Raw genomic sequence first — 23,608 nt, 5'->3', positions numbered from 1 at the left:
ATTAGTTGCCAGTCTGACAGCAACCTGGTCTATATGTATAACAGAGGGTTATGTAGTGGTGGAACTAGCACTGAAGCAGCCCATGTGTTGGTTGATTTGCTTCGGGCCACATCTGTTAGTGCCCCATTTGGGTTTTCAACTATGTTGCACAGTGACATCCCAGTACTGAAATCCCAGCCTGCTCATTCGCAGAATAATCTCCTTAGGTTTTCCAGCCCTGCGCTGACCAGCCTAGGGTTGGTTTAGCATTATGGCATAGGGACCCCCACCCATTTCCCTGCTATAGTGCCAACAGCCATGGCTGGCAAAGACTAATGCTGGCACTAGTAAATTCGAGGTACCCCATGATTTTTGCCCCTCCTCCTGATTTTGCTTGTAACAGCCTAGGATGGCAGCACTAGGGCTGATTAAGCTGTTTAGTGGGGGGTAAACACTGTTTTTTTTATTCATTAACTTGCTCTTTTTTTAACAACACCCAAGTCTGTGCGGATGGTCATCATCATCATCAGCACAGATCTTGCACCAGGGAGAAAGCAGCTGCAACAGATACACCTCGTAGTAATAGTACGTAATAACATTAACACACTCTTATGTTACTGTGCTCGCCCACTACCGCCCTCATTCCTCCTCTCTAGGCGTAGAGAAGCCAAAGGGAGGAGACTAAAACATACTTTGACTACTGCGCACTTATGAATCAGATTTCCTCCTTTCTCTACATGAGGCATTTTATTTGTTTCAGCACTGGGAGGACTACTAAGCATTTTATTATGCATTATTATGTAAGTAGATATCTGGTGAATTAATACATTTTACCTGTGTACCAAATGATGCTCTGGTAATTGTTTGGTGTTCATACACTAATGCACTTAGATTTATTATTCCGGTGAGCAGCTACAGAATAGTGGTGATACTTTGCTATAATGTTCTAACAACACCTAGTTGACAGATACATTTTAATACTTTGAACATACACTTTTTACTGTAATACTAGTTTAAGAATTCTTCCTAAGATTAACACTCTTTTACTCTTTTGGACTTTATTGTTTGGTTAGTGCTGGGTCTCATATAATTTTGTTTGCGTCTTTCGAGCAAATAGATTAGGGGAAAAACAATATAAACCTACTTTCCCACCAGAAGGCAGCTGAAACATTGCACATCATCTTATTACCAACTAGGGGATATGTGTAAAAAAAAAAAATGTTGTGTCCCATTTTAATCTACAAATGCTGGATATGGTATTTAGAAGACGCGTTATATATATATCTCCTGTTTAGGAAACATGTACAAATTGCAGTACGTGACAAATGACTTCAGTGCAAGTAGTATTGTGCTAGAAATTGTCTAGCAACAGTTAATCATATTTTAAACAGTGTTCCTGGTCTAGATAAGTGGTTCTGTGTCCCCTGCTATGCTTGTCTATGTATATATACAAATATTTAAAAGACATCTCTTACATTTTATTAAATATGTTTTTATTGTTCACTTTTTGTTCCTTTCCCTTCCGTGATACTGTAAGCAGTATCTAATAGCCAATAACGTAAAGGGGTTGGACTCCCCCTAGCCGATTGCATTCATTAACACCATGGATAGACTGAAGCAGTCGACATTTGATGCTGAAGATGGAGTAATGTTATTGACGTAAGCATCATGTGGTCATCTCACATCCAATAACAGGATGTCCTCTTCAGCCAGGAACACTGGTTCAGTCTCTCCAGGCTGCTGGCCTTAAATAATGCAACTGGTCAGGGGAAGTTAAAATCCTTTAAGAAAATGTAAAGAATGCACAAGAATAGATAAATGCATAAATACATTTAGAAAATAAATAAACTCTTCCCCACATATATGTGAAAACTTACCTGCTGGTGTACACAAATCACGGGCCAAGTCTAACTTGATCAAATTAAGAGAATCAAAATTATTTACGAAAAACATCTTGTCTTTGCTTCCAGCAATGTCCTCCAGCTGTTCCTCTACAGCATTCTTGATTCCAATGGCATATATGGTGATGCCATCCCCTCTAATGTCTGCAGCTGCTTCAGTAACCCGATCTTGAGACTCTCCATCAGTAATGACAATCAAGAACTGAGGAACGTTAGGGGATCGTTCACCTTTTGCATCAGCAAAAAGACTTTTCATTGACATCAAAGCTTCCCCTGTTAGGGTGCCTCCTCCCAACTGATAAATTTGTTGTATCGCCCCCTTTAAACTGTTTTGATTGGTGTATCTACTGATAGTGAATTCAACCCTTGGACTATCAGAATATTGCACTACACCAAACCGTACTTTGTTTACACCAAGCTGGAACATGCTTACAAATTCAGACATGAAGTTTTTCATGTCACCAAAGTTTTCTGGAGAAATACTGCCAGAGCCATCAACCAGAAAGAAAATATCAGCTTCTCCAGTATCAACACAACCTAAAAAACAAACAAACATTAATGTGCAAATGGAAACATATTTATAGATTTACCTACAGCAAATTATGGCATTATTGCTCATCTCTGGACCCACAGACAGTGACCATATAATCAGCCATTATCTATGCTTTTATAGTTTAAAGCATCAGAGGTCCCTTTTTCTCTCCTTTTAATATAGGGGTTTTCTTTCTTTTTAATTAGGACAGTAAACTGGAACACCATTTACCATGGATGATATCATTAGTGGATTTTAGGTCTATAACAGTATTATTATAAATAATTGTGAATAATTTTTTAATGCAATTATATCAGATCCACATATGATTTATGCACCGATGTTGCTATTCATAATAATGATATGACACTTTATGTTTATAATATGTTTTTATGTATTGTAGATAATTTAAACAGTTTCTGCACCAGCTAAATATATCATCAACTCAGTTATGCACGGTGTGTTGTCATGACAACATGCTGAAACACAACTTCTGGCATTTGGAACACAAGCTCCCACTAGACTTCCAGTGGATGGAATCAGGGGTCGAACTGGAAATTTACAAGTGGCGATATGGCCCAATGGAATATTACTTGATCGACTCATATGTTATATAGAATACTCATCTAGGTGAACTGGCTATTATTTTACATTTTCTTTCTGTGCCCTTCTACTGCAGATATATTATGCTTAATATTTTTATTACCTCTCATTTTGCCCTCCTTCTCTAAAACCAACTACCAGCCCCCTCCTTTCCTTTTCAACTCAGTTGATCTAAGAGGTTTACAAGATAAGGTTGATAACATTTTGCACTTTTGATGCCTTAACAGCAATTGTATTTTGCACTCTGAATAATGAGCACCCTATACTTCTGATTGTTATGACTGTATGCTCTGTTTTGCTGGGAAAACCAATAAAGAAAGTTTAAACAAAATAAAAAACAGAAGTGTCGATGTGGACATTTAGAAGTGTGAAAAATGTAATGGGAATGTAAGTGAATGTAATTTTATAGTTTTACAATGAAGAAAGTGGGAGATATGGCGGTATGGTATACCACCGTACACCCCCACTTCAACCACTGAATGGAGTACAAACGAGTGAATGAGTTCTGCTTCTAAGGTGGAATTTCTGGAAGGGATTTTGAGTCTGTTTCTTTAAGGAATGTTTGTGTGGACATTTAATTTTATTGTGAAATCTGTATTGCAATATTCTGAAAAGTAGCAGCAGGTAACTGGAGACTGGTTAACTTTACCAGGAAAACCAGCACTAGAGAGACTTCCCTATCCAACTTGAAAAAGACTAAGGAAGTCAAAATTCTTTGAAGGATCAGGGATTGCATCAATTTCAGCAGAGAATATCAACCAGGCTGTGAAAGGGCCACATGGAGAGACTCCTTCTTCACATGTTGTTATGTTGCCTTACCTGCATCATCTGATAGGAATAACTGCATAAGCTGTATGTCTTCCACCAGGCATATCTAGATGCTATTTTATTCCATTAGTTTCTAAGCGAATTTTGGTAAATACTGGATTTTGTTAAGAAGGTATTAGATGTGTGCTCTCTTTTTTATTTTATGCACTTTGATATCATGAGAATTATTAAACATTAAGATGATCTGAGATGACCATAGTTATCTACAATTGGCATTTTATTAAAGCTGAGCCTTATGCATTGTTGTAGATGCATCGACAGGAAGATAAAGGGAAACTTCCCTTTACAAGGCAGCGCCGCTTTAAATTTAAGCTGCGCAGACGCCAAACTCCCACGAGTTGAAGAAACCGGGGTATGATACATTTACCCCCTGGTCTGGATTTCCCCCTGATTAGTAAACAAGAAAGAGCTTGGTTTTACTTAAGGGTATTTACCTTTGGATTAAAAGAAGATTTGTTTTGGTTTTCCTATATGCAATGTTATATACACAAACATAAGCTAATTGACCTAAAATTTAAATAGTCATTTCATATCTGCACTTAATCATAGTATGTGCTAGCAGACATGTCTGTATTGTGCAAGGAATGTGTACATGAAGGCTTTTTGGAGTTATATTAAGAGAATATTTGAAGCCTTAATCAGACAAGTTACATCATCTATGCATGTATACAGTGTATATCACAATACACTGTACATATCACTAATACAAGTGTGTATGTTAGAATGTGTAAAAAATGAGGGGGTTGCCTATTTGTTTGTACACAGGAAGGGTTACACCCTCCCATAGCTACAGTAAACAGTATATAATATATCTTTATTGATTATTTTAATACTAACTGTTTAATTGCTTTGCATCCCCATTATCACAACAAATCACTTACCTTGCCTCACTGTCTGTACAATTGATGGAGCTGCAAATGAAGTTGCAACAATTTCATTGCAAAGATGCTTCTTTAACCTAAGCTCAATATTTGGAAGTTGTAGAAAAGACTCCACATTGGTTACATGTTTGCGTCGCGGATGTGATGCTATGGTTTCCAGCTCTGGGATGTTGGCATTTTGAAAGCCAACTGCAAAAACCTCTACCCCTGATCGTCGGAGTTTTGCAGCAGGCTTGGCGAAATCATCCACTGATTGTCCGTTAGTCATTACCATTGCAATCTGCTTTACTCCTAAGTCCCCCCTGCCACCATTTTGTTTTGAGAAAAGTTCTTTTTGCAAAAAGTCAATGGCTGCTCCGGTGTTTGGCTTTCCTCCTCTGTATGGAAGCTTAGTTATATAGTCCAAAATTTCATACTTTTCTTTAAAGGTGTTCAGTTTAAATTCCAACCTGGGCATATCACTGTACAGAACTAAGCCCACCCGTACATTATTTAAACCAATTTCCAAAGCATTGATGACCTTGTGCAGAAACACTCTCGTCAGCTGAAAGTTGGTATTACCAATGCTGCTGGACTCATCGACCAGAAAAACAATATCAGCAACTGAAGCACTGGAGCAAACTACAAGCAAAAGCAGAAAGATATTGTGAGATTTCTCAGTCCCCTCAGTCCTTCATTGGGTTAAATATATTTTGAGTATTTCTCTATGTGAAAAAATATTGGACAAACCAACTAGATCAGATCACTTGTGCATGATTAGAGATATATAAACACTGTGATGAAACTGCTGTAATAACATATCTGGTTTTTTTAAAGTAAAACAAATGAACATTGTTGCAACCCTCATTTCTGTACAAAATATGCATAGAAGTTGTTATTTTATGTACCATAATAACCTAGTCACCTTTCTGTACTGCTGTCATGCAATGTAAATACGTAATTTCAGTTTTTGATGACTTTAATACAATAAAACGTACCATTTCTCATGATTAAAAACAGTATTTTTTTTGCAATTCTGCAAAGTTTTCTGAGTGATACAGGAAAAAAACATTCTGAAGTCATAGCAAACTTTCAGCTGTAATTTTAATTGGGTGAATGATCTACATTTCTGAGAAACACTTTGGGGCCCTAGGGCAGCTCATTGGAATGCGTCCCTTTAATAAATACTATCAGGATGCTATAATGCTTTAAATATTCGATACTGCTACTACTACATAAAATATACATTACGAATTAACTGAAAGAGTATTATCACTTTCAGCCCCAGTCAAGTTTTACTGCACACTTAAATAGATATCAACAATGGAAAAGGCATATAAAGTTTTTATAATATTAGTGTACCATTGATACTTTTAAAATATAAAATAAATTAGTTGGTAATATCCACTTCCACTGAAGAAGGGTGTCCAAACCTGTGTAACCAGAAGTATCCAAACCCAGAAAATGGTAGTATTAGGGATCACTTTCACACATAAATAACACGTGTAGTCTAATTTTGCCTACTTGCATAAACAGTGCTTGAAGATTTTAAAGTGCCAAATGGCGAGATTCCCCGCGAATCGCATCATTTTGGAGTGCCAGTTGCGGGATGCAGGAGATTTGCCACCTCTACCGGGAGTCCGTGAGACTGACCCGAATTTCAGGAGTCTCCCGGACATTCCGGGAGAGTTGGCAAATATGAACTAAATATGAACTAAACTAGCTTTTGGTTACAAATTATACTAACAGTGTTGTTTATAAAACTAATGTGTGTCAATAGCTTTTATTTAAAAGATATTTTGCTATAAATTACCTGCTGGAACAATTGTCTCTTCAGCAAACTGTAGCATTTCCTCTGTGACAATAACATTGACGACATCCTCTTGTACATTCCTTCTGTCCTTCAAATCGTTTAGCTGGAATACAAAGGGATCTGTTGCGATCTTTACTAATTCCTCCCTCACTGAATTTCTTATCCCGACTGAAATGGTTGTGACGCCAACACTTCTCAGCTCCTCGGCATAGGAAATGACAACATCTTCAGACTTTGCTGACGTTATGACCACTGCAAATTGGGGTATTCCCTGGTTGATCCGGCTCCCAGCCTCTTCCACAAAGAAGGTTCTGCGCAAGTAATCCAGCGCACTTCCTGTATTCAGACGACCACCTCTAAAAGCGATCTTTTCCACATGGTCCAGTGCTTGCTGTTTGGTCTCATATCTATTCAGTAAAAACTCTGTGTGTGGTGACTCACTGTACAGTGCAAGTCCAACTTGATATTTGTTAATACCTATGTCAAGTTGCCCGATAATGCTTGAAATAAAGAGCTTAATTTGTTGGAAATCTAAACTTCCAATGCTGGAAGAAGAATCGACGAGGAATACAACATCTGCATAGCGCCTTGAAAAAGCTGGAAGAAAGAACAATTAGGAATAAATACTCTAGGTTTTAATGTACCAAAATATTGCTGTTACATTCACAAAACATGAATCTAATGTTTTTACAGTACATGCAACTTTACTTTTTTAAAAGGATTTACTCATATTAAAATTTTTTATTGGCTTCCTACGTTTACTAATTATGATGCTTTATCATTATGACTTTTTCCCAAACATTTCATCAAGGGCTTTAAATCATCCAGACAGTGTTTATTTTGTTGCCATTGAGTATTACGTTGAGAATAAATACATCCTACATTGGCTGTGACTGTCTCCAGTGGACAGTCCAATGCAGAACTCAAGGGGAACATAAATATACAACTCTGCCTGGGTAATATCATGGTAAAAACACAGAAAGAAACAATAATAAAACAAATGTTTGCAGTTTGTATTTGTAAGGAGACTACTCTGCTTTTGTATTTTGCTATGTTTGTAATTTTTGAAAAAAATATAATTACTTGATTTAGAAAATAAAAAACATTACTGCCACATCAATGTAGAAAACTATTGTAAGTAACCTTCTAAAGCTAAACTGCCCAATATTTTATTATGTCCAGTAGCATTTTAAATACTACCACAGAAATAATAATGATTTCCCATCTTAGATCTGTTTCATTGTAGATTGGAGTACCTGGTAAAATCACACATATTGGGTCTAATTCATCAAAAAACGCAAAGTAAATGTAATGTACGTTTCTTTAAAAATGCACGTATATTGGTTATATGCACATCCATAACAAAGAGCGGATGTAAAGATACCTCTGATGATGAATACGGGTCTTATTCCGCTCTGCTCTAACAGACAAGACACTGCAGGGTACGTCCAATACAAATGTATAATATAAAGTCACAAAAGAATGCACATAAAAAAAAGACTATTCAATTAATATCACTTGTTAATAATATAGGGCCTGATTCATTAAGGAACTTAAATTAAGAAGTTTCTTATTTAAGTATCCTGAACAAAACCATGTTACAATGCAAGGAGTGAAAATTAGTTTTCTGTTTTGCACATAAGTTAAATACTGACTGGTTTTTCATGTAGCACACAAATACTTGATAGCTTGTTTGTACACTGAAATTTAAAGTTGATATTTGTGTGCTACATGAAAAAACAGTCAGTATTTAACTTATGTGCAAAACAGAAAACTAATTTTCACCCCTTGCATTGTAATATGGTTTTGTCCAGGAGACTTAAATAAGAAACTTCTTAATTTAAGTTCCTTAATGAATCAGGCCCATATTCATTAATGATAAAACACTAAAAAAAATAAAAAATAAAGGGTTTTGCTTTTTTAAATTTATTTTTCCCGCCATAAAAGACAGACAATCACGTACCTTAGTGATACCCAAAGCTTGAATCGGACACTGCTGCCTGTCTTTGAGCTTAGGACGCCCTTACTGTACATTTACTACTTGCATAAGCCAAGTCCCCTCCCTGTTCCGCCACCCTGAAATCGTAGGCTGCACTAAGGGTAATTCTGCTTGAAGATGAATTGGACATTGCTGCGTTCTCTGGCATATGGTTCATTTCTGGGCATGGACAGAACGATTTTACGCAAAATATGGCACACATCGGCATTTACGTTCCTTAATGATTCCAGCCCATTTTCTACATTGACCACTCTTTCTGGACATGTTGCCCAAATAATTATCACAATTTTGTATTGCAGTTCTCCTTACCAGTAAGCTAATATTTTATAGGCTACCTCAGGAAATCAACTGTCATCACAAAATGCTTTTTTTCAGGTAATAGATAATCTAAGCAGCAGAAAATACCACATTCAGAAGAATATTGTTATTATTTAACTCTAAAGCCTTACTTAACATTCACAACAAAATCAAAAAACATCTATTTCATATTTGTTCATAGTTTCTCGTGGAAGTAAATATTTCCATACAATTGGGTCATTTACAAACAGCATCCAAATGCACATATTTGTACTTCAGGCGCAATGTTGAACGTTTCCTTTTTTCAGCTAAACTACTGCTCATGTGGTGCTAATTTAAGTCTTTCATAACTCATCACATTAAGGAATATTAGAGCTACCTTAAGTGTAGGGTGGTATGTGAACCCTGGGTGCCCACGAACCTCGCCTCGATTAGGCACCCCCCATAGGTGCAGCCCCATCCCCTGTACCTGCTTCTTACCTTGTGGGGCATCTTTTGCTCTTGAGAGTGCAGCACTGGCCTGTGACATCAGATTCCAGCACTGCACTCCCAGCATATTACCAACTCGGAGGAGTATCAACTAGCAGCTTCTTATCTTCATGTAAGCGGATAGCACTCCGTGTGGGGGCACCGCAGTGAAAATGAAGACACTGCTGGTTCACATTTAGAACTGTAATCACAGCTTCCATAATAGGACATATTGATGATTGCTGCATTTTTAAATACACATCAATCTTAATTTCATGTAATGTACATCTACCAAATTTATTTTAGTATTTATTTATAAAAATTCTGTCTAAATATTTAGAACTAAATTGAATACCTATCATTCACAAACTTTGTTGAAGGTAACTTTTTAAATTAATAGTGTAAGAGTATCTTTTTTCGCAATAATAATACATTGTTATATATATCTTGGGCCTGATTCATTAAGGATCTTAACTTAAGAAGTTTCTTATTTAAGTCTCCTGGACAAAACCATGTTACAATGCAAGGGGTGCAAGATAGTTTTCTGTTTTGCACATAAGTTAAATACTGACTGTTTTTTCATGTAGCACACATTTACTTGATAGCTTATTTGTACACTGAAATGTAAAGATGATATTTGTGTACTACATGAAAAAACAGTCAGTATTTAACTTATGTGCAAAACAGAAAACTAATTTGCACCCCTTGCATTGTAACATGGTTTTGTTCAGGAGACTTATATAAGAAACTTCTTAATTTAAGATCCTTAATGAATCAGGCCCCTTGTGTGAATGAATATGGGACTACATATTTACGCTGCAAACTGCCATCATAGATAAAGAAATTGCATACCTTGAATGTTCGTGACAATGCTGGAGCAGATATTATTCAGGAGACTTTTGGTCACATCATTCGGGGCATCCAAAGTATCTAGATGGTGAATGAACTTTTTACTTGGCTTGTTTGCCATCTCTTGCAACTCAGCAATGTCTTTAATATTAGGCCCAGTGACATAAATTGAGATGCCTCTGGATTTCAGGCCTCTAGCTGGCTTTGTTACTTCATCAGCAGACCTGCCATTAGTAACCACAACAAGTATCTGAGCAATGCTCTCTGCAGCTCTGCTGCCAGCTGACTCAGTAAAGAAGTTGCTGTCAATCACTTTTAGAGCCCTCCCTGTGTAGGCATTACCGCGTGTATACAATAAGCTTTGTATCTTCTCCAGAATTTCGCTCTTCAGAGAATAGTCATTCAGCAAAAAGATTGTATTTGTCTCATCACTGTACTGAGCAAGGCCAATGCGGACTCTGTTGATGTCTACATCAAGGCTGGACACTAAGCCATAGACAAAATCTTTAACTTTTTGAAAAGCCACTTCACCAATCCGGGTGGAACTCTCTACAAGAAACACAATGTCTGCCTGATTGGCATTTCTGCAAACTAAAAGAAGAGAGGAAGCATATATTAATTATTGCAGTGATAACAGATTATCATATGCTAGTTAGATAACATTATTTAGAATAAAAGCTTCTTTTGTGAAAATAATCTTAAGAACAGAAGCCTATTCGCTTTCTTCAGCATGGGTAATTTTATTTCTGCTCATGCTCTGTAAACATTCTGTTATAATTTACCCATTCTTCGTCAGGGACAAGTGAAACCTATTATTTTAACTTTGCTCATGTCATCAACTAAAGAATTCCACAATGTAACACATAGCAGGATTAAGCCAAACACAAAAAACATGAAAACCCAAATAATCAATGCATTTTGTTTCCTTTATTTCTCCCAAACATTCTTCTCTTTGTAGCCTATTTTCTTAAAGATGTTTTCCAGATTTACTGCTATTTACTCTAATCATCTGTATCAGGTGGCGGTGAAAGCAGCTGCTAGAGATAACACTGACACCCATTCAGGCCCGATGCGCTGGGCTTTTGGGGGCACCAATGAGAACTGGTGCTAGACATTTGCGTGGGCTGCATTAGTTGCAAATTCAGAGTTAATTGCTCTGCACCAGGGACACAGTGCACAGAAAATATGGGGTGAAAATAGAAGGGGAGCACGGAGCGCACATCTCTACCTCTTCCCACCTGGCCACTCACACTTACAGGCAGCTGGGAAGCCTCCTCCCAGTCTGGACTACAGAGCGCGCTCTGTGGACATGTGATCAATTCCCCTCTGACTGCTACAGGAACGACAGATCACCAATATGTAAGTGGGAATGATGGATGGAATTAATATAATTGGTGGGAAGTTAATGTTAAGTACTTTAGGCATGATGATTGGGAGTCGATTATGAGGGTAAGGGAGGTTAATGATCTTAATGGGGTACTTTTGATGAGGCTGAATTATTGTGCCAAGTCTGCATTTGTATGAGATATGAGCAGTCCACCTTGGTATTATATTAGGAGTCCTAATATATTTGTTTTGTGCCTAGTGTTTTATGCTAATTGATTGAAATAAAGTTGTATTTGTACCTTTCTCTATAGTAATATTTTGTTGCTTCATACCTATCTATACAACACTTTAGCATGTCCATTGGTAAATTTAATAATCCAAAAGTTGGAGATTATCGTTCCAATAAAGAGGTAATACATTCTCTATTAGATATTTTTGGATTTCATTGCATTTATAAGGGCATGACAGATTTAGGGCCTGATATTTTCTTTTTCCATAAAATTTGCATTTCTGTACAGAGTATGTGTGCAAAAAATACATCTGCTTGAATCTGTTTGCAGAAGCAGACACATCTTAGTGCTATAAGTATCAGCATACCCTGTCATATACACCGTGTATAACTATTTATTACCCCAACACTCAGTGCACAGCCGTGTTATCAAGAAGTGCTCTGTGCTGAACTGCCTACTGTTGTGTGGCATTGTGTCATGGAAATCCCACATTGCGGGGTTACCTTTAATAGTATGATCAGCCCAGCCTGTCATAGCCTAGTGCTGATAGTGGCTTTTACAGGGTGGACATCACACTGTTCGTTCTCCTGCTACCAGCCCATGCTATAGGCGCTGGTCAGGTCTTTTTTTTTTAAATGATTATTTATTTAATTACTTTCTTAATTCAACATTAAAACACTAGCCATCATTATCAACTCTACATGAGGCCCTCAATACATCTAGACAGGGCCATCTTTTCCATTGGGCACGATGGGCAGGTGCTTGTGGGCCCCATGAGCAAGGGGGCCCCATAGGCAGGGCTCTTAATTAGAATAAATAATCCTGCAAAAGAAAAAAAGAAAATACCTGCAAAAAAAACCTTCAAGGGTCACTGAGCAAGTACATCTATCTATCTCTATATCTCTCTCTTTCTCTCTCTCTCTCTCTCTCTCTCTCTCTCTCTCTCTCTCTCTCTCTCTATATATATATATATATATATATATGGGCCCCGGTGCACTGCTTTGCCCGGGGGCCCATGATGTTGTTAAGATGGCTCTGCATCTAGAGATAATTGGTATAAGGAAGCATGTAAAAATTGTAACATAATCTTTTTCTGAAATCTGAAAACTCATATCAATGCTAGGATGTATGCTAATCTTGGGAAACCTAATATTATTCTTAAATTTTATTTTAATGAATTCTGTTGTTCTGAGTTCCTATTAACTCTGTCACATTCAATGAATCTACCATAAATAGAACCAATGGTAGACTTTAGCCAGATGTTGCAATTTTCTGTAATTTCCTTCCAGATGTTTATAATCAAGCAGCATAAAGGAGAGAAATGAAAGCATGATGCAAGCTGAGTCTGGAATTTCAACCTTCAGGCTATAGATTAGGATGAGTGAAGAAGAAAAGATTGTATAGCAATGTACCTGAAACACTCTGACCGATCTGTCTGATGGCTTCTTCCACTGTGGTACAGAGAACCTGAAGCATATTTTGGGAAATATCCTGTAAAGCAGCAAAGTCAGCCACATTGTAAACATGTTTCTCATCTGGATCGCTGGCTATCTCATTGAGCTCAGTCAAAAGGGCATCCTTGATGCCAATGGCATATAATGTGATTCCTGCATTTTTCACTTTTTTGGCTGGTTCCCCGATGTTGTCTTGAGATTGACCATCAGTTATAACAACAGCTATTTGAGGGACTCCATCTTGTGCTCTGCCTCCTGCTCTTTCTGTAAAGTGATTTTCCAGCATGAACTGAAGACTTTGCCCAGTTTTTGTACTCCCACCTTTGTACTTTAAGGTCTCTATATACCGTAATACATCCTCCTTCCTGCTATAAGTATTTAGATAAAATTCTGTCCGTGGGTCATCACTGTACTGGATTAGGCCTATGCGAATGTTATCTTGACTAACATCAAAGCCATTTATCAAGGTGTACAGGAAATTTCGCATGACTTCAAAATTCTCTGTTCCAATGCTCCAGGATCCATCCACCATGAACACAATATCTGCAATACTTGCCTCCGTGCACACTAAAATATAACACACAAGTGTTAAAATAAGAGATTTTTTAGATTGAGATTTTGTTTTTGAACTTTTTCAAATGCAAATATAAAAGTCTACAAAATACGTAAATAGGCAAAGTACATTCCTTGAAGTTACATGAGTAGCAATGAAGTTTGCATTCTGTAAATTATTTTAAAGTAACAATCTTATGCTTAAAACACAATTTGGCAAGTAAACTTAGATATCCTTATTTTAAGTTAAAATCCTTCCAAAAATATGATTTTAAAATCCTGAAAAATAGCAACTGCTTAAATGAATTGTTACAGTCAGATGTTTGCTAAAAATGCAATATATGTTTAATAGATTTAATATATACAAGAGAGGCTTATTATAAATGGCAATAAATCTATTTGTTGTATACAATACGTGTGTGTTTTCTTTTTTTTTGGCTAGATAAGCTTTAAAATTCCTCATAAATCTGCAGCTATTTAAAGGATGACAATAAAGACCACATATAGAAGGAAATTACCTTGATATTGGGCAAGTCAGAAAACTCTTTAGAAAAGGGTAAATGTCTTCTACCCTTTTAGTACTACCCCTTTTAAAGTGAAAAAAATAAATTGCAATTTTCTTCCTAAATACGTAAGAACTCTTAAGTGCAAACACTATTTTTGCTTACTGTACATAAGTAGAAACATTTCTGTCTTAGGGCTAGATTTACTAAGCAGCGGGTTTGGAAAAAGTGGGGATGTTGCCTATAGCAACCAATCAGATTCTAGCTGTCATTTTGTAGAAGGTACTAAATAAATGAAAGCTAGAATTTGATTGGTTGCTATAGGCAACATCCCCACTTTTTCAAACCCGCAGCTTAGTAAATCTAGCCCTTAGTCTGCTCTCATACTGAGATGTATCTCCCCCTTGTCCTGCTCTACTCTTAGAACTGTGGATGGCGTTGTGGGGCATGCTTAGGTTAGTACATACTATGCACAGTCATTGCTATATATTTTGCAGTGCAACATATGTTTTTGATTGGTTTACAAAAATACAAGCTGAAAACAAAATCAATGCTTATGAACAATTTGCAAGTCCAATGACACATTTTGATTATCAACTTTTAGGTTGTGGATTGCTTATACTGCTCTAAACCCTTACTTGACAAAACAAGAACAAATGTCAGATTTACTGGGGTCTGATGATGGGTGCTGAAATGGGGGCTGCAATGTATCCTAGCTTGGTCCTCCCTTGGGGCCAAGAGATGGCACCTAGGTGCATGGGGTGGTGGTCCCCCCATCCACGGCTCCAGCTGAGCCAGATTATGTGCAGGGAAAGATGGCACAGATCAAAAGTTTCCTAATGGTCCTTGCGGTTACGTTCCTCATATGCTGGATGTACAGCAATGACTTTCCGAAAGATGCGCACGTAGCTTTTGGGAGGGGTCCACTCCAGGGTAGGATGTAGATCATAATTTTTATAGCTGACAAAACAGGTTTCCCAAAAATCAAAGTCCTATTTTGGATTAGTTACTTGTCGGTTAGATTAGATTTCATGAGGAATTGCTTTTGTGAAGCCATGTCCAGTTAATGATTTAACAGTATCCTTCTCTTACACGAGTGACAGTGAGGAATGTAAATGATAATAATTTAGATTAGATGTTTTGGAAAGTACCTAAGGGACTGAAATCTGATGACTAGGGAAACTGAACACAAGACACAAAATAGAGAAAGAGCAGCTCTAATACTATCATTAACAGAGATAATCTGTCTGAAGTTTCATCCCATTCGCAGTATATTCTAGATCTGACTGTGAGATTTCTTATCATGCAAAACATATTCCAACCTAACAACTACAATTGCACAAAACAACTGCTCAGTAGTACAAAAGCAGGTTTGAATTAACAAAACAAGGTGACCACATTTGTGGTGCGAGAGGGAGAGTTGGCAGTGTAAAGACTAGTATAGAGGAGGCGCACAGATGTGCCTCGTTATGCCTACCACCTCTTTAAAACCACCACTTTAATTAATTTCAACTTTGACATGTTTTTACTAAAATACTGCTTGACTTAGCGGAATTTATAAAATAAATAAACCATGAGAGTAAGGGGATATCAGGTTTGTGTTTAAATGTTTTATTACATTGTTCAAAATATGCCTAGAAATAGGCACTCCTATAGCGTTTGTCTGGAAAGACATCCCATGGAAAGCAATAGGTTTCCACTACCTCTGAATCGTTTCTAAGAGACAAAAGCTCTGCAGCTCCTTGCTAAACAGGGAATGTTCCACTAAATCTGCCTTATTCAACCCTTGAATCTCATCTAATTATCTGGTAAAGGGATAATGAGGTAATGAGAGTGCATATATACGCACAATCATCAGAATAAACAAACAGTGCCCAATTGCTCACAACCACCCAGGACAATATGTCGCAGCCCTTAAAAGTAAATGTAAAGGAAAACAATGGCATACACAGGTTCAGATGATGGGAAGGTCGTTATTCAACATCAATATCAAAGCTATCATTTTATTGTCGGAACCTGCAGATGTCACTTTTCCCTTTCTTCATGTGCTTAGCCCACTCTCAGCAAGGTACAACACAATCTTCACAAATTCCCCTATTAGAAAATCAGAAGTGCAGCATTTTGCATATTTGCCCACAAGTCAATACTATTCCTCATAAATGCAGGTGCCCTCACTCATGGATAAACCTGCGAAATCACAAAATTGAGCAGTTGTGTTTCAGGCCTCAGTTTTCGTGGCCAATGACCATATATGTGTTCATTTTAGAGATGAGCGGGCTCGGATATCTGAAATCCGAGCCCACCCGAACGTTGCCGATCCGAGCCGGATCCGAGACAGATCTGGGTATTCCCGCCAATTGCAAAACTGAAACCGAGGCTCTGAGTCATAATCCCGCTGTCGGATCTCGCGATACTCGTATTCTATAAATTCCCCGCTAGCCGTCGCCATCTTCACTCGGGCATTGATCAGGGTAGAGGGAGGTTGTGTTAGGTGGTTCTCTGTCCTGCTATATCTTGTGCTGTGCTGTGCTGTGCTGTGTTCTGCTCAGTCCAGTGGTGCTGTGTCCTGTGCTCTGTCCTTCTAAGGGCATTGTTATTTCCCCATTATTCCCAAGTTATAAAAAATTTAAAAAAAAGTTATAAAAAAAATAAAAACAAAAAAATTATAAAAAAAAGAAATTAAAAAAAAATATCCAAAAACAATCCTGCAGTATAAGTCCATTGGTACTGCAATATTACAAAGTTCACTGATTCTGCAGTATAAGTCCATTGGTACTGCTATATTGCAAAGTTCACTGATTCAGCAGTATAAGTCCAGTTGGACTAAAAACAATATTGTGAGGTGTTCAGAATAAACTGGGAATTAGTGGAAATGATTGTTATTGAATGTTATTGAGGTTAATAATAGCGTAGGAGTGAAAATAAACCCAAAAACTTGATTTTAACACTTTTTATGTTTTTTTTCAAAATAAATCCGAATCCAAAACCTTAAATCCGAACCAAAACCTATCGTCAGTTGTTTTGCGAAACAAATCCGAACCCAAAACCTCAAGCAAATCCGAATCCAAAACACAAAACACGAGACACCAAAAGTGGCAGGGCACATCCCTAGTTTGGGATCGAAAAAGTTCCAGTAATGCCCCTGCTGTGGCATATAATTGACCCCTCAGGTAATAAAGTAGATTTATGAAAGCTTCTAACTGTGTTGCCCATAGCAACCAATCAAATTTTAGCTATCATTTTCTAGAATGTACTAGAAAAATCATAGCTAGAATCTGATTGATTGCTATGGGCAACATGTCCACTTTTCCTTTTAAGAAGCTTTAATAAATCTACCACCAAGTTCTATTTGTCAGATTCAGACAACAGCAATGAGCTGGAAGGACAGGTAGCCTGTGGGACTATAAGCCATAGCATAGCCTTCCCTGCCAGTCTGGTAGGACATGTTTGGATTTCTAGTTCCGCAAAAGCTAAAGAGTCACAAAGTCTGACACTTGAGACTTGTGGTTCCACAACAACTAGAGACCTATAGATTGCCCAAGTCTGTACTTAAAGACAAAATATAAAATATAAAAAGTAAGAAATAAATATATACACTTGTCAGCACGAGGAAAAAGAATAAAAACACCTGAAAAATACATGATCTAGTGATGGATTTCAAAAACATTTTCCATGCACTTTTCATGAGTTGCCCTTTTATCAAAGCAATCCAATGAACTGGCAGCATGAGAAATAAAGCATTAAAATGTTACAATGTAATGTTGGGAACAGCACTATTAGCTTTTATTTGTTATACTTTTTATTGCACATTTCATGCATTTATTTAAGTGGGAAACGTGCATAACAGCAGATACATGTAAACAAGCTCTAATGTGGGCCTCAATGAGCCTCAGGATAAATTCTAAACACTCTCTGTCCTGGTGGTTCATGTCACTCAGCACTAACACTAACATTTACCCTTCCTAATATAATATACTTACCGGTTTTCTGTGAGTGTGCGTCATGGATTGTATAACCTAAAATAAGGAAGAATATAAATGTTCTCCAGACTCCCATTTTCTTAAAATATCTAGAAAGTAAAAAGGAAAGCAAGTAAAATATAAATAAATATGGCATATTTGTGCCACATAAAAATACATTTTCCTTTAACTGTCATGCATGTATCCTCTAATTTAAAAATACTACATATTTTTTAAATCTTAGAACTCGTTTTAACAGAATACAAACATTTTTTTTTAACTAATAGCTACATTCTTTAAAGAAAGATAATATTTATTAATTACATAGAAAGACATTAAATAGTAATTACGGTGATTGAACATTTACAGTGATACATGACAGTGTCTTGACAATCTGAGGAGCTAATAAAGATGATAAAGATCAGTACTCAGCATGTTTATTACTAAAGCCAGCAGTCTGCTCCTGGCTGCCAATCTTACACAGACTAGGGATGTGCACCGGCGACTTTTGAGGTCTCGTGTTTTGTGTTTTGGATCCGGATTTTCGTTATTTTTGAGGTTCGGATTTGTCTCGCAAAACACTTGACGAAAGGTCTCGGTTCGGATTTAAGGTATTGGATTCGGATTTTTTTTGAAAAAAACATAAAAAGTTTAAAAATCAAGTTTTTGGGCTTATTTTCACTCCTAGGCTATTATTAACCTCAATAACATTCAATAACAAGCATTTCCACTAATTTACAGTGTATTCTGAACACCTCACAATATAGTTATTAGTCCAAAACGTTGCAAAAAGGTATCTTTCTGGACTGCGTAGAGGAGTGGGTCACCACAATATCTTAAAAACCCTGAACTTTTATGATTCGCACCAATAAATGTACCTGGACTGCGTAGAGGAGTGGGTCACCACAATATATATAATAAGAAAACCATCAACTTGTTTGATTCGCACCAATAAATGTACCTGGACTGCGTAGAGGAGTGGGTCACCACAATATATTAAAAACCCTGAACTTTTATGAATCGCACCAATAAATGTACCTGGACTGCGTAGAGGAGTGGGTCACCACAATATATATAATAAGAAAACCATCAACTTGTTTGATTCGCACCAATAAATGTACCTGGACTGCGTAGAGGAGTGGGTCACCACAATATCTTAAAAACCCTGAACTTTTATGAATCGCACCAATAAATGTACCTGGACTGCGTAGAGGAGTGGGTCACCACAATATATATAATAAGAAAACCATCAACTTGTTTGATTCGCACCAATAAATGTACCTGGACTGCGTAGAGGAGTGGGTCACCACAATATATTAAAAACCCTGAACTTTTATGAATCGCACCAATAAATGTACCTGGACTGCGTAGAGGAGTGGGTCACCACAATATCTTAAAAACCCTGAACTTTTAAGAATCGCACCAATAAATGTACCTGGACTGCGTAGAGGAGTGGGTCACCACAATATATTAAAAACCCTGAACTTTTATGAATCGCACCAATAAATGTACCTGGACTGCGTAGAGGAGTGGGTCACCACAATATCTTAAAAACCCTGAACTTTTATGAATCGCACCAATAAATGTACCTGGACTGCGTAGAGGAGTGGGCACTGGGCACCACAATAAAATATATAAAAAACCTTCAACAGGTCTGCATTACACTACACATACGGCTGCTCCTCCATCCTCTCCATCATATACATGTTGGAGTTTTAGCGTGTGACAACCTCTTGTTTTTGATAATGTCAGTGCATTTTGAATATTTTTCAATTTGCCCCACACCACTGAATGTACTTTATCTATGATACGCATCTATCTATCTTGACTGCGTAGTGTGGTGGCCCCGGTACACAATTTGGTACCGAGGCCACAATATAATTAAAAAACCCTCCACGTGTCAGAATTCCACCAAACAAGTATCTGGACTGCGTAGTGGGGTGGCCCCGGTACCCAACTTGATACCGGGGCCACAATACCTCCTCCAAACATGCTACAGACAATTCGTCATTGAGATCCCATTAAGTATGTTAAAGACAGACAGGGTCCAAGTGTTATTAGTTGACTTTGTAAAAAAACTGTCCCTGTTGCACATAGTCATGCAATGAAGACTTACTTTTTCATTTAAAGGCACGATCTTTCAAGTGTAGTGTTTGTAAGTCTAAGTCATATTATACTTTTGGTAAAATTGGTTATTTTTGTTCCTCTTTATGTTAATTAATTAGTAATAGAATTAAAGTAGGAAATAGAATTAAATAGAATTAAAGTAGGAAATAGAGTGGTATAGAGTTGTAGTGTGGTATAGATAGAGTGGTCCACACAATATAATAATAAAACCCTCAACTGGTCTGAATTCCACCAAACAAGTATCTTGACTGCGTAGTGTGGTGGCCCCGGTACACAATTTGGTACCGAGGCCACAATATAATTAAAAAACCCTCCACGTGTCGGAATTCCACCAAACAAGTATCTGGACTGCATAGTGGGGTGGCCCCGGTACCCAATTTGATACCGGGGCCACAATACCTCCTCAAAACATGCTCCAGACAATTCGTCATTGACAGACCCCAGACAGACAGGGTCGTAGTGTTATTGTTTGACTTTGTAAACCCAAAAAAATGTCCCTGTTGCACTTGCACATAGTCGTGCAATGAAGACTGACTTTTTCATTTAAAGGCACGATCTTTAAAGTGTCAGAAAGAGAGAGAAGACACAGGAGAGGAGAGTTGTAGCTGGGGACCTGGGGTGGAAGCTCCCAGGCTCCCCCAGCATTGCCTGGAAGTCTGAGCGTGGTGACTGAGCCAGGGCAAGGAATGTGTGCCCTGGATGAGGGGGAGAACTCCATGCCACTATAGTGAACCCAAGAGAGAGGGGGACACTGCACATGGAAGAGGCCCTGGAGTGAGGGCTGCTACAAGAGGCATGGTAGCTGTAGTGTCAGATCCTGAGGCTGAGAGTACACAGAGTGACGTGTCAGAGCACAGGAGACATTATCCCCGCAGAGGAGGGATGAGCTGCAGTTGAGAGGTCTGCTGTTGAAATAGGACATGCACACTTTAACAAACCAATCATTTCAGCGACAGGGCCTACCAAACAACTTTGACTGAAATGATTGGTTTGTTTGGGCCCCCACACCAAAAAAGCTATTCATCTCTCCCTGTACAGACTAAACAGGCTCTACTGAGGCAAGATGTCGTCCTCATCCTCAACCTCTGATTCCTCTCCCCCTACAGTGTGTACTTCCTCCTCATCACACATTATCAATTCGTCCCCGCTGGACTCCACAACCACAGGTCCCTCTGTAGTATCTGGAGGGCAGTGCTGTACTTCATTGAGGAATTGATTATTTATTTTTATAAACATCATTTTTTCAACGTTGTGAGGAAGCAACCTCCTTCGCCGCTCACTGACCAGGTTCCCCGCTGCACTAAAAACTCTTTCCGAGTACACACTGGAGGGGGGACAACTCAGGTAAAATAGAGCCAGTTTGTACAGGGGCTTCCAAACTGCCTTTTTTTCCTGCCAGTAACAATATGGACTGTCTGACATGTCTACTTGGATGGTGTCAGCAAAGTAATCATCCACAATTTTTTCTATTGTGACAGCATCCAATGCAGCGAGAGTAGACATGTCTGCAATGGTTGGCAGGTCCTTCAGTCCGGACCAGATGTTATCAGCATCCCCGCCAGTGCCTCTTTTGGGAAAACTGAGCTTTTTCCTCGCAGCCATAGATGTGGAAGAAAATGAGGGTGGAGCTGTTGGCATGTCACGGTCCTCTTCAGAGGACAATCTCCTGACCAGCAGGTCTTTGCACCGCTGTAGATTTGTGTCCGCCGGAAACAGAGACACAACATACGCTTTAAACCGAGGATCGAGCACGGTGGCCAGAATGTATTCCTCTGACTTTAAAAGAGTGACCACCCTCGGATCCTGGCAAAGCGTACGAAGGGCTACATCCACAAGAGCTACATGCTTGCTGTAATCGCAATGGCTTACCAGCTCCTCCCTCACTTTCTCCAGCTGCTTCTGCAACAGCCTGATCAGGGGAATGACCTGACTCAAGCTGGCAGTGTCGGAACTGACTTCTCGTGTGGCAAGTTCAAATGGCTGCAGAACCTTGCACAACACGGAAATCAGTCTCCACTGCGCTTGACTCAGGCGCATCCCCACTCCTTTGCCTATGTCGTAGGTGGCTGTGTAGGCCTGAATGGCCTTTTGCTGCTCCTCCATCCTCTGCAGCATATAGAGGGTGGAGTTCCAGCGCGTCACAACCTCTTGTTTGAGGTGATGGCAGGGCAGGTTCAAGCTTTTTTGATGTGCCTCTAGTCTGCGGTAGGCACTGGCTGAATGCCGAAAGTGTCCAGCAATTTTGCGGGCCACCGCAAGCATCTCCTGCACACCCCTGTCACTCTTGAGGTAATGCTGCACCACCAAATTAATGGTGTGGGCAAAACATGGGACGTGCTGGAAATTGCCCATATTTAATGCCCGCACAATGTTACTGGCATTGTCTGACACCACAAATCCCCATGAGAGTCTAAGTGGGGTAAGCCACTGGGAGATAATTTCCCTCATTTTCTCTAATATGTTGGCAGCGTTGTGCCTCTTATTAAAGCCTGTAATGCACAATGTTGCCTGCCTTTGCATGAGCAGCCATTTTGTAGATGCTGCTACTGATGCAGCTGTTGCTGTTGCTGCGGAAGGGGATGCATCTACCCAGTGGGCTGTCACAGTCATATAGTCCTTCGTTTGCCCAGAACCACTTGTCCACATGTCCGTGGTTAAGTGGACAGTGGGTACAACCGCATTTTTAAGAGCACTGAGGACACTTGATCGTACTTCTCTGTACATTTTTGGTATCGCCTGCCTAGTGAAGTGGAATCTCGAGGGGATTTGGTACCGGGGACACAATACCTCCATCAACCCTCTAAATCCCACTCCACTGATGGCGGACACCGGGCGCACGTCTAACACCAACATTGCAGTTACAGCCGCAGTTATACGCTTTGCAATAGGGTGACTACTATCGTATTTGGTGGTCATGGCAAACGACTGTTGGACGGTCAATTGTTTGGTGAAAGACTTAGCGGTCTTACGACTTCCCCTCTGGGAAGATGACCGACTAACAGCAGCAACAGCAGCAGTGGCAGTAGTAGGCGTACCGCTGCAGGATTCCTCGGATGAATCCCGTATTGAGGAGGACTCAGTCTGGCTGGTGACTTGGGCTGCAGGACTGAATCTGATGGAGATTGTGGAGGAAGTTGACGAGGAGGGTGTTGCTGGTGTGTATCCAACTGGACCACGGGATTTAGGTGTCCCTGTACCAATGAGGGTCCTAGCCCCAGTTCCTGAACTAACCACTGAACTATGAAGGTTATTCAGGTGACGTATAAGGGAGGATGTTCCTAGGTGGGCAAGATCCTTACCCCTGCTTATTTGAGCTTTACATAAGCTA

At 38.9% G+C, this 23,608-nt stretch overlaps 1 protein-coding gene across 5 annotated transcripts in view; it reads right to left on the bottom strand.

The window, feature by feature from the left end:
• Nucleotides 1-23,608, bottom strand: part of LOC142158464 (collagen alpha-4(VI) chain-like) — a 180,080-nt gene that overhangs the window by 120,386 nt on the left and 36,086 nt on the right. For all 5 annotated transcript variants that reach the window (XM_075212427.1, XM_075212428.1, XM_075212429.1 and 2 more), the window contains exons 3-8: nucleotides 18,175-18,263; nucleotides 13,098-13,706; nucleotides 10,133-10,720; nucleotides 6,517-7,113; nucleotides 4,725-5,345; nucleotides 1,857-2,417 (exon numbers count right to left, since the gene is read on the bottom strand). In XM_075212427.1, the coding sequence (XP_075068528.1) occupies nucleotides 1,857-2,417; nucleotides 4,725-5,345; nucleotides 6,517-7,113; nucleotides 10,133-10,720; nucleotides 13,098-13,706; nucleotides 18,175-18,263 (3,065 nt within the window). The remainder of the gene's footprint in view (nucleotides 1-1,856; nucleotides 2,418-4,724; nucleotides 5,346-6,516; nucleotides 7,114-10,132; nucleotides 10,721-13,097; nucleotides 13,707-18,174; nucleotides 18,264-23,608) is intronic.

The sequence above is a fragment of the Mixophyes fleayi genome, chromosome 5, assembly GCF_038048845.1.
Source record: "Mixophyes fleayi isolate aMixFle1 chromosome 5, aMixFle1.hap1, whole genome shotgun sequence".
Lineage (NCBI taxonomy): Eukaryota > Metazoa > Chordata > Amphibia > Anura > Limnodynastidae > Mixophyes > Mixophyes fleayi.
This window is presented reverse-complemented; position numbering and strand designations above follow the sequence as displayed.